Source organism: Lepisosteus oculatus, chromosome 20 (genome assembly GCF_040954835.1).
Source record: "Lepisosteus oculatus isolate fLepOcu1 chromosome 20, fLepOcu1.hap2, whole genome shotgun sequence".
NCBI lineage: Eukaryota > Metazoa > Chordata > Actinopteri > Semionotiformes > Lepisosteidae > Lepisosteus > Lepisosteus oculatus.
The window spans coordinates 7,635,827-7,656,453 of NC_090715.1; the positions used below are offsets into that span (position 1 = coordinate 7,635,827).

Genomic DNA, 20,627 nt, shown 5'->3' on the forward strand with positions numbered 1-20,627 from the left:
TTGCTTGACTATGCTCCATGCCTCATGGAATGCAATTAAAATCAACATGTCCTTGCATCACACCAAATGTTAAGGAACAACGTCTTGCATATTAATAGTTACTATCCATTGTTTTAATTGGTGAAAGTGCATTATTCATTCATACATTCTTTTCATATAACATAATGAAATGTTTTAGACAGAATGTTTTTAAATGCTATTTATGATAACCATATTTAAAATATGTATGTGGCAAAGTATTTTTAAAAGGTTGCAAAAAAAGTTAAATGGAGAATAATGAATTATTATTAACCTGAGATACAGTATATAGTATATACAGTATATATATATAAGCAACTCAAGTCTGAGAGTTGGGAATACACCATATTTTGAATGAGGCATGGTGGCACAGTCATTAGCTGCCTAACAGCACTGGAGACCTGGGTTCAATTCAGGATCTGGGGTTCTATCTGTGTGGAGCTTGTATGCTCTCCCTGTGTTTACATGGGATTTCGCTGGTAGCTCCTGTTTCTTCCCATACTCCAAAGACATATTGGTGGGTTAGTTGGCTTCTGGAACAATAGGCCCTGGCATATGTGTGTGTCTGTGTGCCCTGCAATGGACTGCAGTCCTGTCCAGCGTGTATCCTGCCTTGTGCTCACTGCTTTCTAGGATACATGAAGTGGTTAGAAAGAGATGGATGGATATTTTGAATGAGGAGAAATATCAGTGCAATATTTACAAAACTGTTGTGTATTAACAAAACGAAAAGGTCATTCAGATAAGCACTGCATTGTGAGTACCGAAATTCTGAATGCTCCTGAATGCCACATACAGCATGCAAACACAACATTCTTGTTAAGTGAGACATGATTTAGAAAGATGGCACATTCTCCTCGGGAATTTAGGAGAAATTGTCTTAATATAGTAAATGACTGTGAAACTGAAATATGCTGACAAGATAATAATTTTTATTTATGAGCCTTTTTCGAGACAAAGCTGATAAAATATCCATAGAAACAAGCAACGTAAGTCACCTGTTCTCTCCAAACAATAGAGTTAGTTCTTCTTTACCTTGTGGTTTAACTTCACCCAACATATATCTTATATTTATGAAACCATTATATGTTTCTAATCTAAACACTTTTAAAACAGACTCTTTTTTGGAGATAAATGTAGTCCTGTCATGACTGTCCTCTAACAGAAGGCAGCAGCACTCTACTCTTCTGAACTCATGTACTTATATTGTGGCACTCCACATTCTCATTCCACTGGCGCTCATTGTTTTTGAAGGCGGGAAAACTGTAGAAAGGTATGGTACATGACTTCATTTGCTTGTAATTAACTCAAGCCCATTTGGAATATTACAGGCACAATAAATGTTTAACAACATTAATTAATGACTATGTGCAAGAAAAACCTTGGTAATTTTCAATATACTGTTAATAATTTAATAATATAAATTTTATATTTCCACTTTATGAGCTTTATATTCTATAAGCAGACAAATGAATAATTATAATATTGCTAAAAAAACTCAGCTAAAGAATTCTACTAAGAATTTCCCTACCTCTGTCCATTGAGCCTCAGACTCTTATTCAACACACAGAACATTTTAAAACAATATCTTTCTGATAACACACAAAAGCATTTTAACAAAACCAGGAGAAACAAAGAAATTATTTGCACTGCTGAGTACAATTTCCATGCTAGCACATTCAATACAGATCTTCATTAAGCATTCATGATTCATCCAGATTTCATATTATAGAGTTCTGAATTTTTCATGTACCTGTGCTAGCAATGAACTGCTATTCACAATATATATCCAAAAGCTTTTGCAACATTCTCTGACCTGTTTTATGTATCCCCCTTTCTGCTGGGCAGTTGGCTCTATGCTAGTGAATCTTAAACTCTACTTTGACGAGGATATACTGTACCCTTCAACATTTTCAGTGTGAGAGTGTATGTGGAACTATGAAGAACTGTATAATGGTTCTTCAACCTAAGTTTTATTTTTATTAGTCTGTCTTTGTTTTGAATTAATGCATTGCTGGATTAACATACTTTGAAGATGTCTATTAAATTTAGCTTGACTTTTCCTAATTTATTTAAGTGTTCAGTGTTGTTGGTGCAGATTCATTCTCTTACCACTGTGGTGTTGAATATTGAAATGTACAGTATGCAGTTTTGAAATCTCTCTTGCCTGACACTAGCCTTTCGGTACAGTCTATGTTTAGAGTAGTTATCTTTGCAAAACACTGTATTTAACAAACATGTGGCTTTGCTATGAGGTGAGTTCAATACTGTTTGTGATCTTAATTTTTATGTCTGAATGCAATGTAGAATTAATCAAATGCCTATTTGCTGTTAACTGGGATGCTCACCTTCATATGACCTTCTTCATAAAAATCATGTTGAGCTACCAGGTTGATAATTTGAGTTTTAATATGAGACAATTGCCCGTGCATTACGCTTTTTGAGTTTTAGAATCAGGACTGCTGTGCCATTGGTTTATATTTTGGTACAGTATACTGCCCTGTTAAAGTATGTCTAACTAATTTAAATTTTTAGACTTATTAATGCTGTTGTGCTCGAACACTGTAGTACCTGTCAGTTTGCAATACTGATGCATATATTTAAGATGTTCAGGCCTTTTGACTGGTATAATCTACAGTAGCTCTTACCTCCACAAAGTACCCCTTTATGTTTTACAGTGTGAAGCTCCTGATAGATTCACTGAGGCAATCTCTAATCACACTTATTTGATGGTTGAGGTTTTCAAAAGTATTCTGCCTAATAATTTTAATTGTGCAGGCACCATGAAAGCTTGTTACACAAAGCAGTATACAGTACACATGTGTATAGTTTTCATGGCATAACAGTTACTGTATATCACAAGTTAAGGGACTTTGGCCTCACTCTTCACCAACGGACAGACACAACAACAAAATACATACATACAGTATGCTGTAGGATAGTCCTTACCTCTGCATGATCTTTGTTAATGTTTCATTCACAGCATGAATACTAAGACTAAAGACTCCTAATTGTAAAATAAACGACAGTAAATGTCTGAAAAATCCAAAGAGAAAAAAAGTATGTTGATTACATACATATTCAGACAGGCGAACTTAAAATTTGGTGGAAGTACCTTTTATAACAATTACAGCTGCAAGACATTTTGGATAATTCTCTACCAAATTTATACAATGCCTTGGTGCAATTTCTCCTTGGCAGAATTGCTTAGGTCCCCTGCTTATGTAGTGTTTGTGCTCAGCATTTTTCAGATCTTTGCGCATATTTTCAATAGGATTCAAGTTAGGACTGACTGAGCCACTCAAAAACATTCACATTCTTATTCTTAAGCTATTCCACCGTAGCTTTGGCTAAAATGTGATTTTTCTGTCCCATTTTAGGTTTGAAGCAGTGTTTCCCTAAGATCTGCCTATACTTTGTTCCAGCTATGTTCCCATTCTTCTTGACAAGCTTCTTAATCCCTGCTGATGAGTAACCGAACTTTAACATAATGTTGCCACCACCATGCTTGATAGTGGTGATGTTGTTGATTGGGTGATGCACTATGTTAGATCTGCATGAGATGTAAAGCTTTGCATTAGACCTCACAGCTCCAAGCTCCAATTTTGTCTTGTCTAATCACAATACAATATCTTTTCTCACATGCTTGCATCATCATCTGATGCTTTGTTGCAAAACCATTAAGTGCCTTTAAAATATGTATACCCTTCTCCAGATCTGTGCCTTTATGAAACTTTATCCTTGAGTTGTATCAAAAAGCTCTTTAATGCTTGAATATTTGCTTGCAATTTGTTACCTGACTGAAGGACCTTACAGAGAAAGATACATTTATTCAGAAATCATGTGAACCATTGTTATTGACCACACAGCCCACTCATTTAATTTTGTGGCTTGTTAATGCACATTCAAAAATATTAATCACTACTTAAAGGGTCATGACTACAATTTTTAATGCAGAAAAATGTGGAATTGTGTAAGGGTCTGAATACATTTGCAATGCACTCTATAATATACGTTGTGTTAAAGTTTTAAATGTTAAAGTTTTAAATAATTATGTAAATAAATTTAAATAAATCAATGTACATGAAAGATTCCTAAAAGAGAAGTTTCTTCTCACCCATACTAAGTTATATTAATAATAGACAGAGCAGATGTAATGGTAGAAAACATTAGATACTTTATATGTATGATTGAACTATTTATGCTTATAATATACATTTATGTAACTCCTGATTTTGTCAGAGACTGTTGCACAGCAGTATGTAAACATAAAAAGAACATAATATAATGCCTACTGTGCTTCAAAGTGACATACCTGTCAAGAGATGATGGACTGTGCCTCTCCAAACATCTATAAGTCTCTTTCACTGAATTGTAATATTTATGTTGCCAATTAGAGCACATAATGACCAAAAGTTATTTTATTGTTCTTTTAAGATGTCCTCTTTGTAAATTGCTTGTTGTGACTCTTGATATCAAACTCATGTTTAGGTGACTAAAGGATTCAGTGATATTTTTTATTTCTTAAAGCTCTGGGGTTCTTTTTTAAATGAAAGCAGTAGTGATATGTATAAAGACATTATTGTATTTATTTTAATTTCAATATGGATGTGGTAATAAACAGTGCTAAAATCACAAAGTTCTTTGAACTTGGTTATAAACTTAATGGATATAGTTTAATGATTAAAAAAGAATGAAAAGATAATAAATTACTTAAAACTTGTTTTTGAAAATTCATTACAGGGCTTTTTTATTTATTCAGCAAGTTAATGGAACCCTCATTTTAACTTCCAGTACAGCCTAGTGATAATTGCCAGTATCAATGCAATGAACATAATTATAATAATGTCATCCAATTGTTGTCTGATTATAAATAAGGTTCTGCAAAAAGTAAAGTTTTCTTATTTAAACTGGTATGCATAAATTGTTCCATATAAACAATCACCTGATAGAAATTGTATAATTGCAGCACATATCGATGAGCTGTCATTCTTTCATTACCATCACTGTCATCAAGTAATTACTTACATTGGGGGAAGTACTAGTGGACCACTAGTCAGACAAATTGGGTGCTCAATTTCTTTTGAAAGTTCAAAATGTTTTGGGACCTGACCTACAAACGTGTGTCCACCAGAATTTTTCAAAAGGATTCCTACTCAAAATACTCTCCTGATTGGCATTTTGATTCCAATCTTAATCAAAAGAGAAAAGGCTAGAACTGAATACAATACAGAAACTGCAATCCTAACAAAAAAAAACTACAGTAAAATCGTTCTTTCAAAACTCTGTTGAAGACAGAGACACATGAAATTCATGGAACGTTGATCACAATCATCAGAACTGAAATGTGAATAACTACCCACAGTAACTGAGTTTTACTGGCTGACAATAAATGATAAATTAGTCTGGTCATTTATAGTTACAGTTGAATTAGATCTGTAAATCTGCAGAATTACATTTCCCCATTAAGCAAATTTTGTTATTAAACTGGCCTAGTGGTAGCAAAGTAGCATTTGGGCAAAGGTTTGTAAAGCTCAAAAACAATAAATGATAATTGATAGTTAATCAAAGCCTGTATTTTTAGTCATTATTATTTTATACATTATTCTGTTAGTCTTTCATAATTCTATTTCTCATTTTGCAGTTTGTTTGCATTTATTATTTTAGACTATCGCCATCTACTGATTAAAAACCCTTTATTCGCTTTTGTGGTTAAAACCAAAAATGAATACTGTAAAAAATGTGAAGTACTGTAAAACGTTGTCAGAGTGTACCTGCCATTACATTTTTGTGATCTTTTCAGGACCCAACTTGCAGCAAACTTGTAACACCCATAGCAATCTTTTCACAGAACAATATTGCTGTATTGCGATTTAGTGTTTTTACAAGTAAGGTCAGCAACTTAAAGCATGTCCTTTCTTCATCATTTTTCTCACAAGGTCATATTGCTTATTAATTTTCAGAAAATGTATTTTCTTTTTGATGAAGCACTTTTCTGACCTTTAATTAATATGTTGCATTAATATTACATACTCTGTCAAACATGGATATTTCATCAGTTGTTAGCAGACTACATATAATATTTACAAATACTGTAGTTTTGTGACTAAGGTGAGAATGTGTAATTAATACACCTGGTGTTTTGTTCAGCACCGAAGTATTTTTAGTTTATGCACTGTGGTGAAACTGTGTTTTATTTTGATGATTTACATTTTACTGCCCTGCGGGCGTACTTTTCTTCCACTTCCTGTGTTACAAAAATGATTCTTTTTATGAAAGCTTTTACACAATCTGTTTTGTGAATATCAAAAAACAGGGAGGAAAAACAGCATAATAGAAAGCAATTGATGCTCTGCATGTTTTTTTTGCACATCAGCAAATACAGCCTTGGCCGCTTGCAGGGTAGGATGTAAAATGTATCTAAGTAATCATCTCCACAGGGAGAACAACATTCAGAGGTACTGCAGCCAAATGGCATGGGTGCCATGAGTCAATATAAAGTAACTTTGTTACTCATCGACTGCACTAAGATACTTTTAAATAGTACACAGAAAAATACAGTATATAGGTCTTACATTTGCATGAAGTATTATATTATTGCATGTACTCTATAATGACATGAGAACACCTGCTTAACGGAACAAGGGAGAACTATTAAATTATATGAGAACAGTCTTTAAGGCCCCTTTTATTTTTATCCTCAACCCTTTTGACCCGTTTTCTCTGATAGTAGGTTAAAAGAGAGACAGCTTGTCAACTTGCAAGAAGATCTTGGAAGAAGCTTAGTGTACATCAAATCTTACTTCCACTCAGTAGTAGTGATACAGTAGGTATATTTTACAAGCACTGAATAGAAAGATGTACAAATGATAAAAGGGTTTCAGGACAATAACTGCCCAGTCAAATGCACTCTGCTGTCTTGCAAATGTGATATAAGAAAGGTAAAAGTAACACTAACTCAACTGGCAAGTACATCACTTATACAGTACATGCACGTCCTTAAATAAAGTGATATCTCCATACCTATTCCATTTAATTGGATGTCATAAGATATTGATCATGTGATGTAATAGAACTATAGCATTCTGAGTAATTTCTGTGAAACATTCATTTACAACATTCTACAAATTTGACCAATATCATACATTTAAGCCAATGTGTTGTTACTGTACATCATAGAAACAGAATCAGAAATTTTAAAAGATAAACATTTTTTACGTAATTGACTATGTAATTAATAATTACACCAATAATTCACACCATTAAATTTAACAACCCTGCACCCACTGCAAAAATCATTATTTATTAGAACTCTTCTGACTTAATTCTAACCTGTCTGAATGCAGATTAGTTTGAGATCTTATGATATTGGAGTGCAAGTTGGCACAGCTGAAAAGAGAGGGATCAGAAGACAGACCTTTGATCCAGTAAATCCTCATCAAGCAGCTCCGACCAGTCAAACACAGGATGAAGCTGTCTGGAACACCATCATGATCTGTATTTTTCTTCTTAATTGAACTGGACGCAGAGAACCTTAACACTGACACCCTGAGGGCACACTTTCCACAGCTGAGATTGTCCTCTTTCTAATTACTATTATAGCCGGCAAATCCTTTAACATGGGTCATTAATGATAACGACAGGTGATCACACATACTTCTTACTTAAAGTGGCAAATAATACGAAAAAGCTCATTTAAAAATTCTATAAATACATTAACAGCATAACATTCTGTGGCAGACCAGATGCTGACATGTCCTCATTAGCAGGTGTGGGACTGGAACATGAGGTTCTCAGTGATGTTGACTGACTGACTGGCAAGAGAATACAGACACATTCCTCTGCTCTCCATGCACAGTCAATCAATCAAACTATCCTGTAGATCCACTGCCAGCTAGAATACTCACTGGTCTTTATTTAGAGGAATAGGGCAACAGATGAAGTTTAAGTTTATTCTGTGTTTCTTTGTTATTTGTTTCTTTGTTTTTGCTGGTCTTTTTTTTTTCATTGCATTCTGATCTATCTCATCTGGCATGTTATTTTGTACTTTTTTAATAAAACCATGACTAACACTGTATCAGCTTACCTTAGCCAATGCAGAGTTGAACCTGTCACATATTTCTGTTTGTACCTGCATAGCACAACAGGCCTTAACTGCTACCAATGTATATGTAGACATACGTAGATATTTAACATATACGTACTGTACCATCACGTATAGCATTACTTATTTACAGTATATGTTTACGGTCAATATTCATAAAACGGAGGTACATTAAGGATGTTATAGATAATATCCTCTGCAAAGAAGAAATACATTATTCCATTTACATTCACAAGAAGCCTTATAAAGGAGCAGAAAAATCTTGTTGCACTCTGGTTTATAAAAATGGAATTGCTACAGTAAGTAGTTGCAATTCATACAACCTCCATGTTGCATACAACCTCCAGTTTTCTTTTCAACAAATCAGAGAATATAAGTCTCTTCTCATAAATACAAAACCATCTATTAATAGCAGTGAAGGTCTGATGTTGTACAGGCATGTGTTTTGTACTAAATTACATTCATACGTACAGTTGCAAAAGGTTTCCCTTTCTTATTAGACAACAATGTGATAAGAATTAGCCTGAACGAATCCTTGATTTCTTTCCAATTTTTTTTTTTACTTTTAACTATCAACATACAGTATTAATTAAGATTGCTTACACATCACCTTTTTTACAGCACATACAGTAAGTATTGGCTGCAATTGTTTTGGGACCCATAATACAGTACAGTACAGTAAACCAAAAAATATTAAAATAAGTGTTTCTAAAATCAGTCATATTACCATGGCAATAAAATATATTTAAGAAGATAAGATTGGTTGCAAGTAAGAGGGGAACAGTAGTATGTGTATTATTTGGGATAAAACCAACTTTATTGACATTAAATGACTTGTACCTAGATAAATTCAACCCAACAATGTATTTCGTATATTACTAAACAAAAATAAGTGTAAAATATAATAATGAGATACAATCAGCACATACTATAGTCATATTCATCACCACAGAAACACTGTATGCCCGTGTACAGTATGCTGAAATGTGAATGTATTTTAGTTCAGACTGTGATAGCCAACACTTCCATTTAAACATGTAATACCTGAAATAGTAATGTTCAAGACATTTAGAACACTAACAAAAGCTGTGTTTCTTTTATTATCAGGCTAAACAGCAGTTTTAAATTAGAATTTAGTTATCTCTTCCAAAAAACCTTTGAAAAAAACTAAAGTTTAAATAGTTCATATATTCATATAGACATAACATTAACAGCATAGAAAAAACAAATATACTATACTGGAAAAGAAAAGTTAAATTTTTGAAGACTAGTGTATTTTCTTTCATAATATTCTATAAGTTTCTTCTTATAGAAAACTTGGCTATAACAAATAGCTACATTGGTAAATCATGTCATTTAAAAAAAGAGTGTTATGTTGAAGAGTAGATCCTATTCTGATCCTCTTATCAAAATCACAACGTTTTAGAAACATTATAGCTAAATCATGTCTCAAACTAAAGCTAAAAAAGGCATTATTCGCTTTTGAATGTTAAAGTTCCAGCTCAATTTGATGCTGCATGGATGGGGTGATATTTGTAGAATTATTTTTACAATGGCTAATGTGCTAAAAGTGCCAGCTTTCTGGGCTGTACAATTTGCAGAATTGACATGAATCATATTGAATGGCTGGCTATGGATTACATTTAAAATTATTTTTGAAATGTCCCTTTGTGTATGTGTTTTTTGTGGGACACATAAACGCTGTTTTTCTTCATAAACCTATTCTAAAACATATATTCTTATTTCTGTGCTGAAGTAATAATCAAAGCATTGTATCCCTCTTTATATGACAATCTCTCCATTTTCTTAGTCTAATATGTGCCATTGAATATTAATACATCGTTATCATTTTCCTTTGTGGAAACATATTATGATTGCTGAGATAAAGGTGTTGGACAATGAAAAAACATCAATCATGCACTCTTTTTCTTTTCCATACATTTGTATTACAATACTAAGAGTAGGGCCCTTCATTACTCATTCTGATAAATTATCATACACACTGACAGCCAAAACAGATGTAAAATGAAAGTAACATCACAGATGCAAAATACATCCATGCTGACAAGCAGTGCAGTCACACATGGCAAAATACAAAGCAAGTTATTATTGTTTTTTTCATGTAATAAAAGTATTTTTATATATTTTTAATTGATTCATTACTGCTTGTTTCATTCTATTAAACGCATAGCTAGAACTTTGAGTTGAGCATTGTGGCTCCTCAAATAACCAGCCTACTGTAGTACAGTATATTCATCTATCAATCCATCCATCCATTGATTTTCTGACCACTTTATCCAACACAGGATCACGGAGGAACTGGAGGCTCTTCTGGCAACCAACAGATGCAAAGCAAGAAAGCCTAGTACATTTTAGTAATAAAAGATGTTCAAAGACCCCTAAGCCCAAATATAATCCATACAGTACCTTTATACAAAGAAGTTGTAGAACACAAAGTAGTAGAACAAGATTGTGCATCACAACACATTGAGTTAAAAGAGTCAGTTCTGTAATCCAAATAAAATCAATGCTTCCAAGTAGAACAATTCAAAAGTAACTATTTTCTGAAGGTGCTTTATTTTCTTGGTGTTTGCAAGCCTTTGAAAGTATAGTCCTAAATTTGTAATTGCAAATATTTTAGTGTTTTATGGTTAATCATTATATGGGCAACTTGACAATGCTAAACCCAGCTTTTCACCGTAACCAGCAAATGACATTCATAAAACTAAGACAAATATGTTAAAAAATATACAAATCAGATAAAGTCATTTTTAACATTTAAACTTAATAGATACAAACATTTTGTAATGCTTTACAGTGTGTAAATGTACAGATTTTAAAATATTTTGCAAAACTGTTTATCAACAATTGCTTTTTAAAAACATTGCTTGGTTCCTATTTCTATGTTATTATTGCATCTTAAACTGGAGACATCACTTTGTTTCATTCACAACTGTACCGGATACAAGACAATAGTGGGCGGTGAAAATATGACAAAAAAACATACCTGGTACACTGTCATTTAAATACTGTGAAACATCTTTAACCCATGTTCTGTTCTTTAACCTGAAACATAATTCCCGCTGATCCTAAATATTCTTGAGAATTGAATGACAACCTGAATTAGTCTCTTCTCTTTGATTTATAATGCCCATCTCAAGCTGATCATGTGAAAGAAAATACTGTCACATAACTACTGTTACTGTCTATTTCTTGTGTATTTTTCTCGAATGCATCTGTTAATCTTTGCTAACTGACAACTGCAATTCAGGAATGCACAGTAACAGACAAGACAGGAGGTATATGTATAATTAAACATCAGAGGGTGAAGCAATAAAATGTACTAGATGGAATGAGTCTAATCTTAGCCTGAGGTGCCTCGATAATCAACCCTGAACCACAAGCCCACAAACACAGAGATCTGAAATGTATGACCCATTTTAATCACACAACCTCTATCCACTTGATTCATTTTTTAATTAAGTGCAAGAGGAAATTGCTGCTTGGGAACTTGTGATGGGGGTTCCTCAATCTAAAACAGCTCTGTTGGCTCCTATCTCACTGAAACACAGAACTTATCTGTGCTCTGCAAGCAATGTTTCTAAATACTTAACCTTTAAAACACACAACAGCTCAATCAAAGCAATCAACAGGTCACAATGATGTCTTGATCAACTTGTCACTCATTTGTACAGTAGTTTAAAAACTTTGCAGTCATTCAAACTCATTTTGAATTGGTTATCTGAAGTTTGCTTAAAGTCTTTTGTTCAGAGGCAGTCTGTAAAGCATGAAAATTAAGTGTGAGATGAAACATGAACTGCATTTTTTATAACAATAAGAAAATACAATATAAATTAGTTGAAATTTTAAAGTATTCTGAAATTACTTATTTATGCACAATAATTTATGTTATGCTATTAGCATTAAACTCAAAACAGCTTCACATGTATTAACCAAACAAATGGTCAATCAATAACTTAGTCATGCCAACCTGAAACTACTAATTTGGCCACATACCTATAAGGCATTTGCCAGTGGAATAAGCATAACAATTTATTTAAACAAATGTAAGAATATTTTCTGGTCATCAAAAGAAACAATTAAAATGTTCTACAGGGACTCTTAAACTACCATCCTTGCAGATATATGAAACACTCTGCAACTGCAATGGATTGCTTCCTTATTACACAAATACCGATTACTACTTTATGGCATGGCACCTGAATAAACAGCAGTGGGTTGGGACTATAATAAAACAATTTGAGTTATAATTATAGGGGTTAATTGAAAGTGTAACGAGATTTTTAAAAGCACACATCTTGATTCTAGAAATGAAAAAACGCCTTTGTGCAAACACTACAAAAATGTATAAAATGTTTAAAATATAAGCAGTATGCATACTGTACAGTTGGTCTCAGAATGGTTACAGATTCCTTGAATGCTTGCAGTTAAAAAATAGGAATCTAGATTTTTTTTTAAGGAATAGATGTACACAGATTTAAAAAAAACACACCCAGTAAACATAGCCGTGGTCAGAGAAGGTTTATGGCAGGTTGAAGCTAACACATGTGCATCAATAAAATAAACAAGCAACAGACATACCATCCTGCCCAATTCCCTGAAATCCTTACCTGTTCCCCCATCACCATTGCACTGAAAATAATCGTGTGCGCTCCTTTTGGGATTTGTTAGACCATTTTCAAGGTTTTTGGCACAATACATTTAGGGAAAACAACATCAAACACTGAAGTCTGTGATTCACCTGGGTCATTCTGTAACAACCAGTTCACATTTCCTGACTACAAGAAAAGTCAGCATTGTTTAATTAATAAGTCAGGGAATTGTATTGTATTGGAAAATGGATTGTTTCTACAGGTTATTTGTAAAGATAGGAAAAATAAAACATGATATTCAATAACTATAAAAATTTAGCCTTTTTATAATCCCACTCCCTGGTTTCACAGCATATACCCAGCACATGAAGGATTTGATGTCTTTTTGCATTGCTGTTAAAAGTTTTCAAACTGTTATGAAAAAGTATTTAAATCACTAAATTAATGTTTCCACATGATAAGCTAGCTTAATATTCAACTGACAATTTGTATGCCAGAAGACTTACCCTGCCAACAAGAATTGAGTCAGGTCCAGAAAACTCCTCCAGCACAAACATTTGATTCCAAACCCATCCTCTCTTGGCACGACTTAGTATTTTTTGTCCCTCGCCAGTCCCACGTAGACCCATAATGGATCCAGTTTGTAAACTCTTTGACTGGTTGATGGGAGCCATGGAAATGTACGGAAACAACGTAATCCATATAAACAGGAAGGAAGTCCATATATCTGTCAGCATTTCCTCCCAGCGTTTTGGCATTATTCTCCAAGATAAACAGCACTCCCAAAAAAAGATTACTTCTCTCTACTTCGGATTTTAGCTTTCACATTCATTGTGCAATAAAGGTCATGGATTCTTCCAAAATGAAGTCACAGAATGGGGATATATACTTTTTACAGGAGCATCCATTTGTAGCTTTATCAGATGGAAAGATCTAAAGAGACAGAAAAGTAAAGACAATATGAATGCAAAGTCATGTTGCAATACTGGTTGTCTATAAAACTCCAAAACTGAGAAAAAGAAAATTACAAAACCTCAATACTATTTTTAAGAAGCCACGTCTTTCTTTTCATGGAAAATAGTCATTGAGATACAACAGACCTTAGACACAACAGACTGTATATGGGGGAAGATGTAGGACCAGAGATTTTATGAAAAATACTTATTTACCACATATGTTCCTCATCAATAAGTGGGCATCATGCTATAAAGCTTTGGTCCATTGAATAAAGTCATTTCATACAGTGAGAGCTGATCTGCCTTATCACAGGATCACACTAGATAGTCTTAAAGTCTGTTGCATATCATAACATTAAAAGCCTATTAGTGTGTTTTAGAAGCAATTTTACAAAATAAGCATTTAATAAGACAAAAACAAACACAAGACAGACACGTGTATGCACTCAGCTCTTTATATTCTTCTAGCACTAACTCTTCTGTATCCAGGGATTGTGAAGCACTAATCCGATGTACTGGAGATTAGCATACAATACCTTTGAGCAAACAACATCTGAAATTGATTTTTTTTTATTCGTGGATGTTCATCTCATTTTTTCAAGTACAGTGTTTTTCACATAAGACTTCTCTGATTAAAGATTTAAGTGTTATTACAGAGCATATATTTTCAGAATTATTCAAAAGTGTTAGATTCGAGTTTGACCAGAATATAAATCCACTTGCATTCATTCTTAGTGAGGTTTGTGTATTTGACTGTTAGTTTAACTAGTGACTGACAATTCCTGGACTAAGTTCAAGACCGACAAATCTTCTCCTGACCTGTACGTACAAAATGAACACCAAATGACAGGTTTCATTGATCCAGATCTGACACTACCATACTGCACAAAAAGAATCTGAAAAATGCAATCATAATGTTTTCAGTTTATATAATTCAGTTAGTAAAGGTGCATGCATTCCTTTGAGGTATTCTGTGATGACACAGGGAAGGTGAGCCAGGATATTGTCATTGTGGAAATTGATCTGTCTCCATGAAGGTAAGGAAAGGACATCTACTACATGATGCACATTATATTGTCTCACAAGTATATATCCATGAAAATGCCAACAAATGTGGAGATTGTTCTAGCTGTCACAGGGATGTCACCCCATATCAATCATGAGAAACCATTACAAAGAGATGACAAAGTTCTCTCTTCACATGTAACCCTTGGATTCATGATCCATCACCATCATTGTATATACCAAATCTAAGCATGCAAGACAGTTTCTGGTAGTCATTGATAGCATACTGTATGATCAACATCACGTCAGATTTGATCCATATAGACAATATATTAAGGTACTGTACTGTACTGTACGTGCTTGTATGTGAGCATCTATATCCTGGTGTCGCTGTTGTATTGCAGTTTACAATCTGATGCTAAGTTAATTTGTGATGAGTGGTCCTGGTAGAGCCTGGTAAGCCTCGAGCATCCCTAAATCCTGCAAAACTCACCAGCTCTGACTATAAAAGCCAACTTTTACAAATTTAGGAATACTCTTGCTTTGGAGCATTCTCTAACTTTTGTCCTAGTAAAGATGTTGACTTGTTTGGTGTAATGACCGAAGGCATATTCTGCACTCAGTGTTTTGATCCAGCATGAACAGTTTTTACGAGCACTCAAAGACTTGTCACCATAAAGCACATCCCTTTTAAAATATACAATTAGTAAAGCAGAACTACAGTATGTTTTCTTTACTGTCAGTTGTGCATTCACAGTTTAATCACAAGTACTGTAACTACCTTGTGCTCTAGCTACCGTTCTAACTACCATTCTTTGCTGACAAAAAAACAGTATACTAATTATATTAAATAACTAATTATGTTAAATTACTTATTCACTACAAGCTTTATGTAAGCATTTTAAAAATGAAATGTAACTCCAAGTTTAAAATAAAAGAATGTTTTAGCAGTTGATTTAAATCAAAGTGCATAGAAATCAAGAGTATGTATCCCTTACATTTTATATACACTGTATTGTCTTTTTAATCTGTAATATAATCAAGTCATGTATGCCCTCAATATGTTCTAAACAAATATATGATACACACTCTGACAGTTTCTATGATCTACAGTGGGTGATTATTTGGTTATGACAGAATTCAGTTGTCATAAATTTGTAATTATTGAATAAATCAATACACTTTCATTAAGTAATAATATACTGTCTTGATTCTTAGGATGTTGTAGGCTGTCTTAATCTCAGTGCAATTCCCTCAACTTTATTGTGCAACTGGACTGAAAAGAACATTAACAGAAGCACCCATTTAAGGTGTACTGTACTGTGTAATAGATATGGTGCCACTGCATTCTGAGGCTAATACAAGATTCATTAGCACACTCTGACTAATACCCAAATACCAAACAAGCAAGCAATACAAACGTTCTGCTTAGAAACAACATGGAATACAAAACTTACTGGATTTTATACTATATCTACTGTTTATGTATACATGTTACTGCCCTGTCTTTCTCACACCTGAAGAAGGCTCCATGGCTGAAACATAGTGTTTTCTTTCTTCTCTTTTCAGCATGGAATAAACCTATTACTTGTTCCTACTGTAGGTATACATGATCTGATAATATACACTACAGGTGGTCAAAAAGAAATGAGTGATCTATTAAGTGATCTGTTACGTGATGAGCATTATGTGACTAAAGTTCCTACAGACAAGTACAGTATTTGCCTAAAACACAAAACAATCAGAAAAGTTATTATTTGCTCACTTGTACTTCACATAATTTCATAATTACATCCATGTAAAATTCCTACACCTACAGTATGATGAAGAGAAAAAAATAACAATAGGAAAATGGTGAGTTTTCTATTTTCAATCACATGCTAAGTTTAAAGCGTTGTAGCTTTTACAGTCGCTAAATGGTAGAAGGTTATATTTGCTTTCCAGCAAGACCTCTAGAAATCTTGATGGACGTTTAAAAGACTATACCATTACAAGAATAAGGCTGATCAGCAAGTGTTTTACTATATACAATTTACAATATACTGTATATGAAAATCCAATAATAACAACAAACTGCAATATAAAAATAAAAGTTGTCCAAACAGGGACAGAAAAATGTGTATGTTAAAATAATTATTTGGTTTTCTTACACACTTTTGTAATCTAAGCCTATTCTTGTGTTAGTCTTTTGTTTCACTCCTCTTCTTGTTACTATGATGACGATAATAAAGACAAGCATGGACAAAATTACCTCTGGGCAATAGCTTGGGGCTATCTTTCTCAGCGTCCACTATGGATCATAACAGCTTAAATGTATTGCCTGCAAGACGACCAGTAAAAGAAACTAGGTACAGTGTATAACACAGGATTCACCAATAGGATGAACTGCACATTTTATTAGTCTGCATAAGGTACAATGTTGCTGCCCTGCATTGCATGCAGATGCTTGACTAATCAAAAGCTATACACACAGTTAAAAATGAAGCTCTATACTCTTTTTTGCCAATTATTTTATTAAATCACAGGCATACATTCAAAACATCCCTTTTGCAACCAACTGTCTGTAAACAGAATAATTCTAGTCAGGCTCTTTTGCAACCTAGAGTACTGTACATACCCGTCAAGTTATTTACCGAATATACGACTGTGTACAGTATGTCAATTATGTTATTCTTATTTTTCTATCAAAGTCACTCCTTACAAATAATAGCAATCTATACAGAGACATTAATTAAGAAAACCTCCAAATTACAAAATATAATACAAATATTTAACTGCACTATACCGATAAAAACCATTTATTAAAAAATAAGATAGATCTCCAAGTTCCATGTAAATAAATTGTGCTAAGCTTCAGCTCGAATAGCAGTAGTTAACGGTATTATACTGTAACTCTGGGAGATACTTAAGTGCTGTACGGTGGCCAACAGCATTTTGCATCGTTTCAGCACCACCAGAGTTGCTCACACAGACGGAATCCTGATTTATTTCCAAGAGAGATTCATACGACAGAGATGCAACGAACGTTTCAGCGGTGATACTGTAAGTAGCAAGTGAACTTACTGTATCGGAAAGCATGCGTTAAGACGAATTGCAATTATAGTAGATAAATGTACGTTTTTAACAAAGGAGAGTCGCCAAATAAGTATGCGGTATGCATATCCTATTGAAAAGAGAAAGCAAGTGAATACCCAGAGGCTGCGCTCGGGATGTTACCTGCGAAGCAAGTATCATCGTTTCTATACCCGAAGTTAACAAAGGAGGTACTGTAAATAAGTGACACATTTTAGATAACTTTGACCAAAACAAAAGCATAAACAGGATTGAAACGGAAATGTTAGCAACCTGCTTCGTTCCACCGTAACTTTCAATACGCTATTCGTCTTCTACCAAAATCCAGTATTACCGTATGGTCACAAACAAACAAAACGCAAAACTAGACCTGACTGACTGAGGTCTATTCACGGCACTGGATACAACCGCATGAGAGCTATTTGCTACAAGCAGCCGTACACCTGTTAGTGTTTTGGTAAGTACAGTACTGTATACTTACTCTGTTATATTCTAACATCTGCAGCATTGTAAAGACGAAAAAGAAATATCCTTTGAATGGATCAAATCTTCTGTTAGGAAAAATAAAAAAAGGCCAGGAAAAAATGAAATACAGAAAAGAATCCTTACAGTTCACCAACCTACCACAGTGTATTAGATCTCCAGCGTGCCCGACTGCTGTGTGTAACTGTGAAGAGATGTGTAGAAGTGTTTGGAGCGGGGAGCCTCCCCTTGCCTCTCTCATTGGGTTGATCTAGAGGCAGGTCCGCCGCTTAGAAATTAATGCACGTTTTTATACCATGGGAATACACAACTTTTATGACCATGCGGCGACGGTGTTGTCAAAGACAGAATTGCAGTCTGTTTTAAAACAACTGAAAATAAAAGCAGAGGACTGACTTTCATTTTTCGAGCTACTGTATGCAACCGGTACATCGGTTTTCACCATTAAATAGACCGAAGACGGCTAACTAAGGTCAACGTGCTTTTCAGTGTGAAACTGCAGATACTCTTAGTTATAATGTACAGTAGGTAAGCATTAAAATTCGCACTGTCTTTATTTCTTCGCGAATGTTATTTCATAGATTTCCGTATACTAAAGCAGCTTGCTTCAGTCAATGATACCTGCAACGGAGAAAATGCTTCCCGCACTCATTTCAATACAATACCATTGCTTTCTGAAACGGAGAATCGTTTCTGTCCTCATAAAACATTTTCATCATACCTGTTTGTGTAACAACGGTAGTGTATCTGAATAACAATTACAATAATAATAAGAAGACGACCCTATTTGTAAGAAGTGCTAAATATAGCAGACCCAAGACAAAAAGTTCATTCAAACTTCAAGCATCAGAAACCTATTTTCCCCAAGTAAAATAGGTCAATATGTGAAATCTGAAGCCAAGTATAATCACCTGTGTTTTGTGGCATATACAGTAGAGTTAAGCACATACAGTACTGTAGTGTACAACAACAATAATACATTATACTGTAGTATTAAACATCTATAAAAGTGACTGGCTAATTGTAAAATGTAGTGATTGGACTATTATATATTTTCATGTGTTATAACAGAGTCACTTCAAATGTCTGCTGGATCTATACGGTAAAAATAATTGTTTTAAACGTTTTTTTTCCTTAATACATCTAACCTTTTTTATTGTTTCCTAACATATCTCAAAATATAAATCTAGAAAAAGGTCATCAGTAAAACATCCATCTCATTATACCAGCTTTGGTTCTGTTACCATAAGTGGTGACAATGAATATAGATTTATGAAGAATAAGAGAAAATGCAACACATTTTCATTGTATATTACATTATATATACTGTACATATATTTTACATACATGTAACATATATAATGAACAAATAATAAATAGAAAAAATGGTGCATACTGTATGTGGATTGATATTTTGAAGAACACTGCATAACTATCAACTTACTTTAAGATAACACTAGGCAAAAGAAAACGTAAGATATGGTTTTAAAAATATTTTTTAATTCTGTCTTGTATAAACATAATTGCAGTTTTTACTAAAGCACCAAATGAGCAACCAAATTCACAGCGACTGTTTTGTTGTTGTTTTTTTCCATAACTAATATTCACTATCAAATACATGTGGAAAAAAAAGAAGTATTAGAAATATGTGCACAATTTACACATCAAAGCATGAAGGACTAATGGGTAAACATGAAATATTTTAAGAGGAAACAAGCATTCTGTTAATACTATTACATATATTTGAGAAATAGTATAATAATGATAAATAATGGCATGGCACATCTGATCTATGTAGGAAAAATTAAATTGGGGCAGAAGCTATCATCAATAAAGCATCTGTAATACTTGTGCTTAGTAGGTTTCCTTGGTAGATGCCAGTAAAGGATGATTAAATGTGAAGCTTAGCAGAGCTAAGTGCCCTCTAGTGTGCGATAATGTAACAGACTTCATGCTTTACAGAGAGACTGTACTAATGGTCACCTAAACCTCAAGGGGCTTAACTTTATTAGTTTGAAGATCTTCAACCTAAAAAAGTACACTGGTCATAATACATTTTCCAGACATATGTTTTTTTAATGAATATTCTGCATTTAAAAAACAGTGTCTATTTTTTAAATTTGTTTCTTCAACCTTGATGTACAGTACAAATATACTGTAACTATTTTCTCTGCTTCCCAGAAAAAGTCTTTTAATTAAGTTACACATACTTGGGAGGTCAAAGTGGTTTCACAAAGCCACAGTAATAAAAATGTGATAATCAAGGCATTTCCTTAGTTTTTGCAGATCAACACTGATCAAAATCTAGAAAGAATTACGCAGTTATAGTGCAGCTTCTTATTGTGTTAAAACAATTTTAATTTTAATTTTAATTTT

General features: G+C 33.7%; 1 protein-coding gene across 2 annotated transcripts in view; it reads right to left on the bottom strand.

The window, feature by feature from the left end:
* Positions 1 to 18,497, bottom strand: part of cdh8 (cadherin 8) — an 85,421-nt gene extending 66,924 nt beyond the window's left edge. Inside the window, exons 1-2 of one of the 2 annotated variants that reach the window (XM_015368375.2) lie at positions 18,393 to 18,497; positions 13,242 to 13,668 (exon numbers count right to left, since the gene is read on the bottom strand). In XM_015368375.2, the coding sequence (XP_015223861.2) occupies positions 13,242 to 13,493 (252 nt within the window). In that variant the 5' untranslated portion in view covers positions 13,494 to 13,668; positions 18,393 to 18,497. Of the gene's footprint in view, positions 1 to 13,241; positions 13,669 to 18,249 lie in introns of both variants that reach the window. The other variant, XM_006641368.3, reaches the window with a different exon arrangement.
* Between the last annotated feature and the right edge of the window lie 2,130 nt (positions 18,498 to 20,627).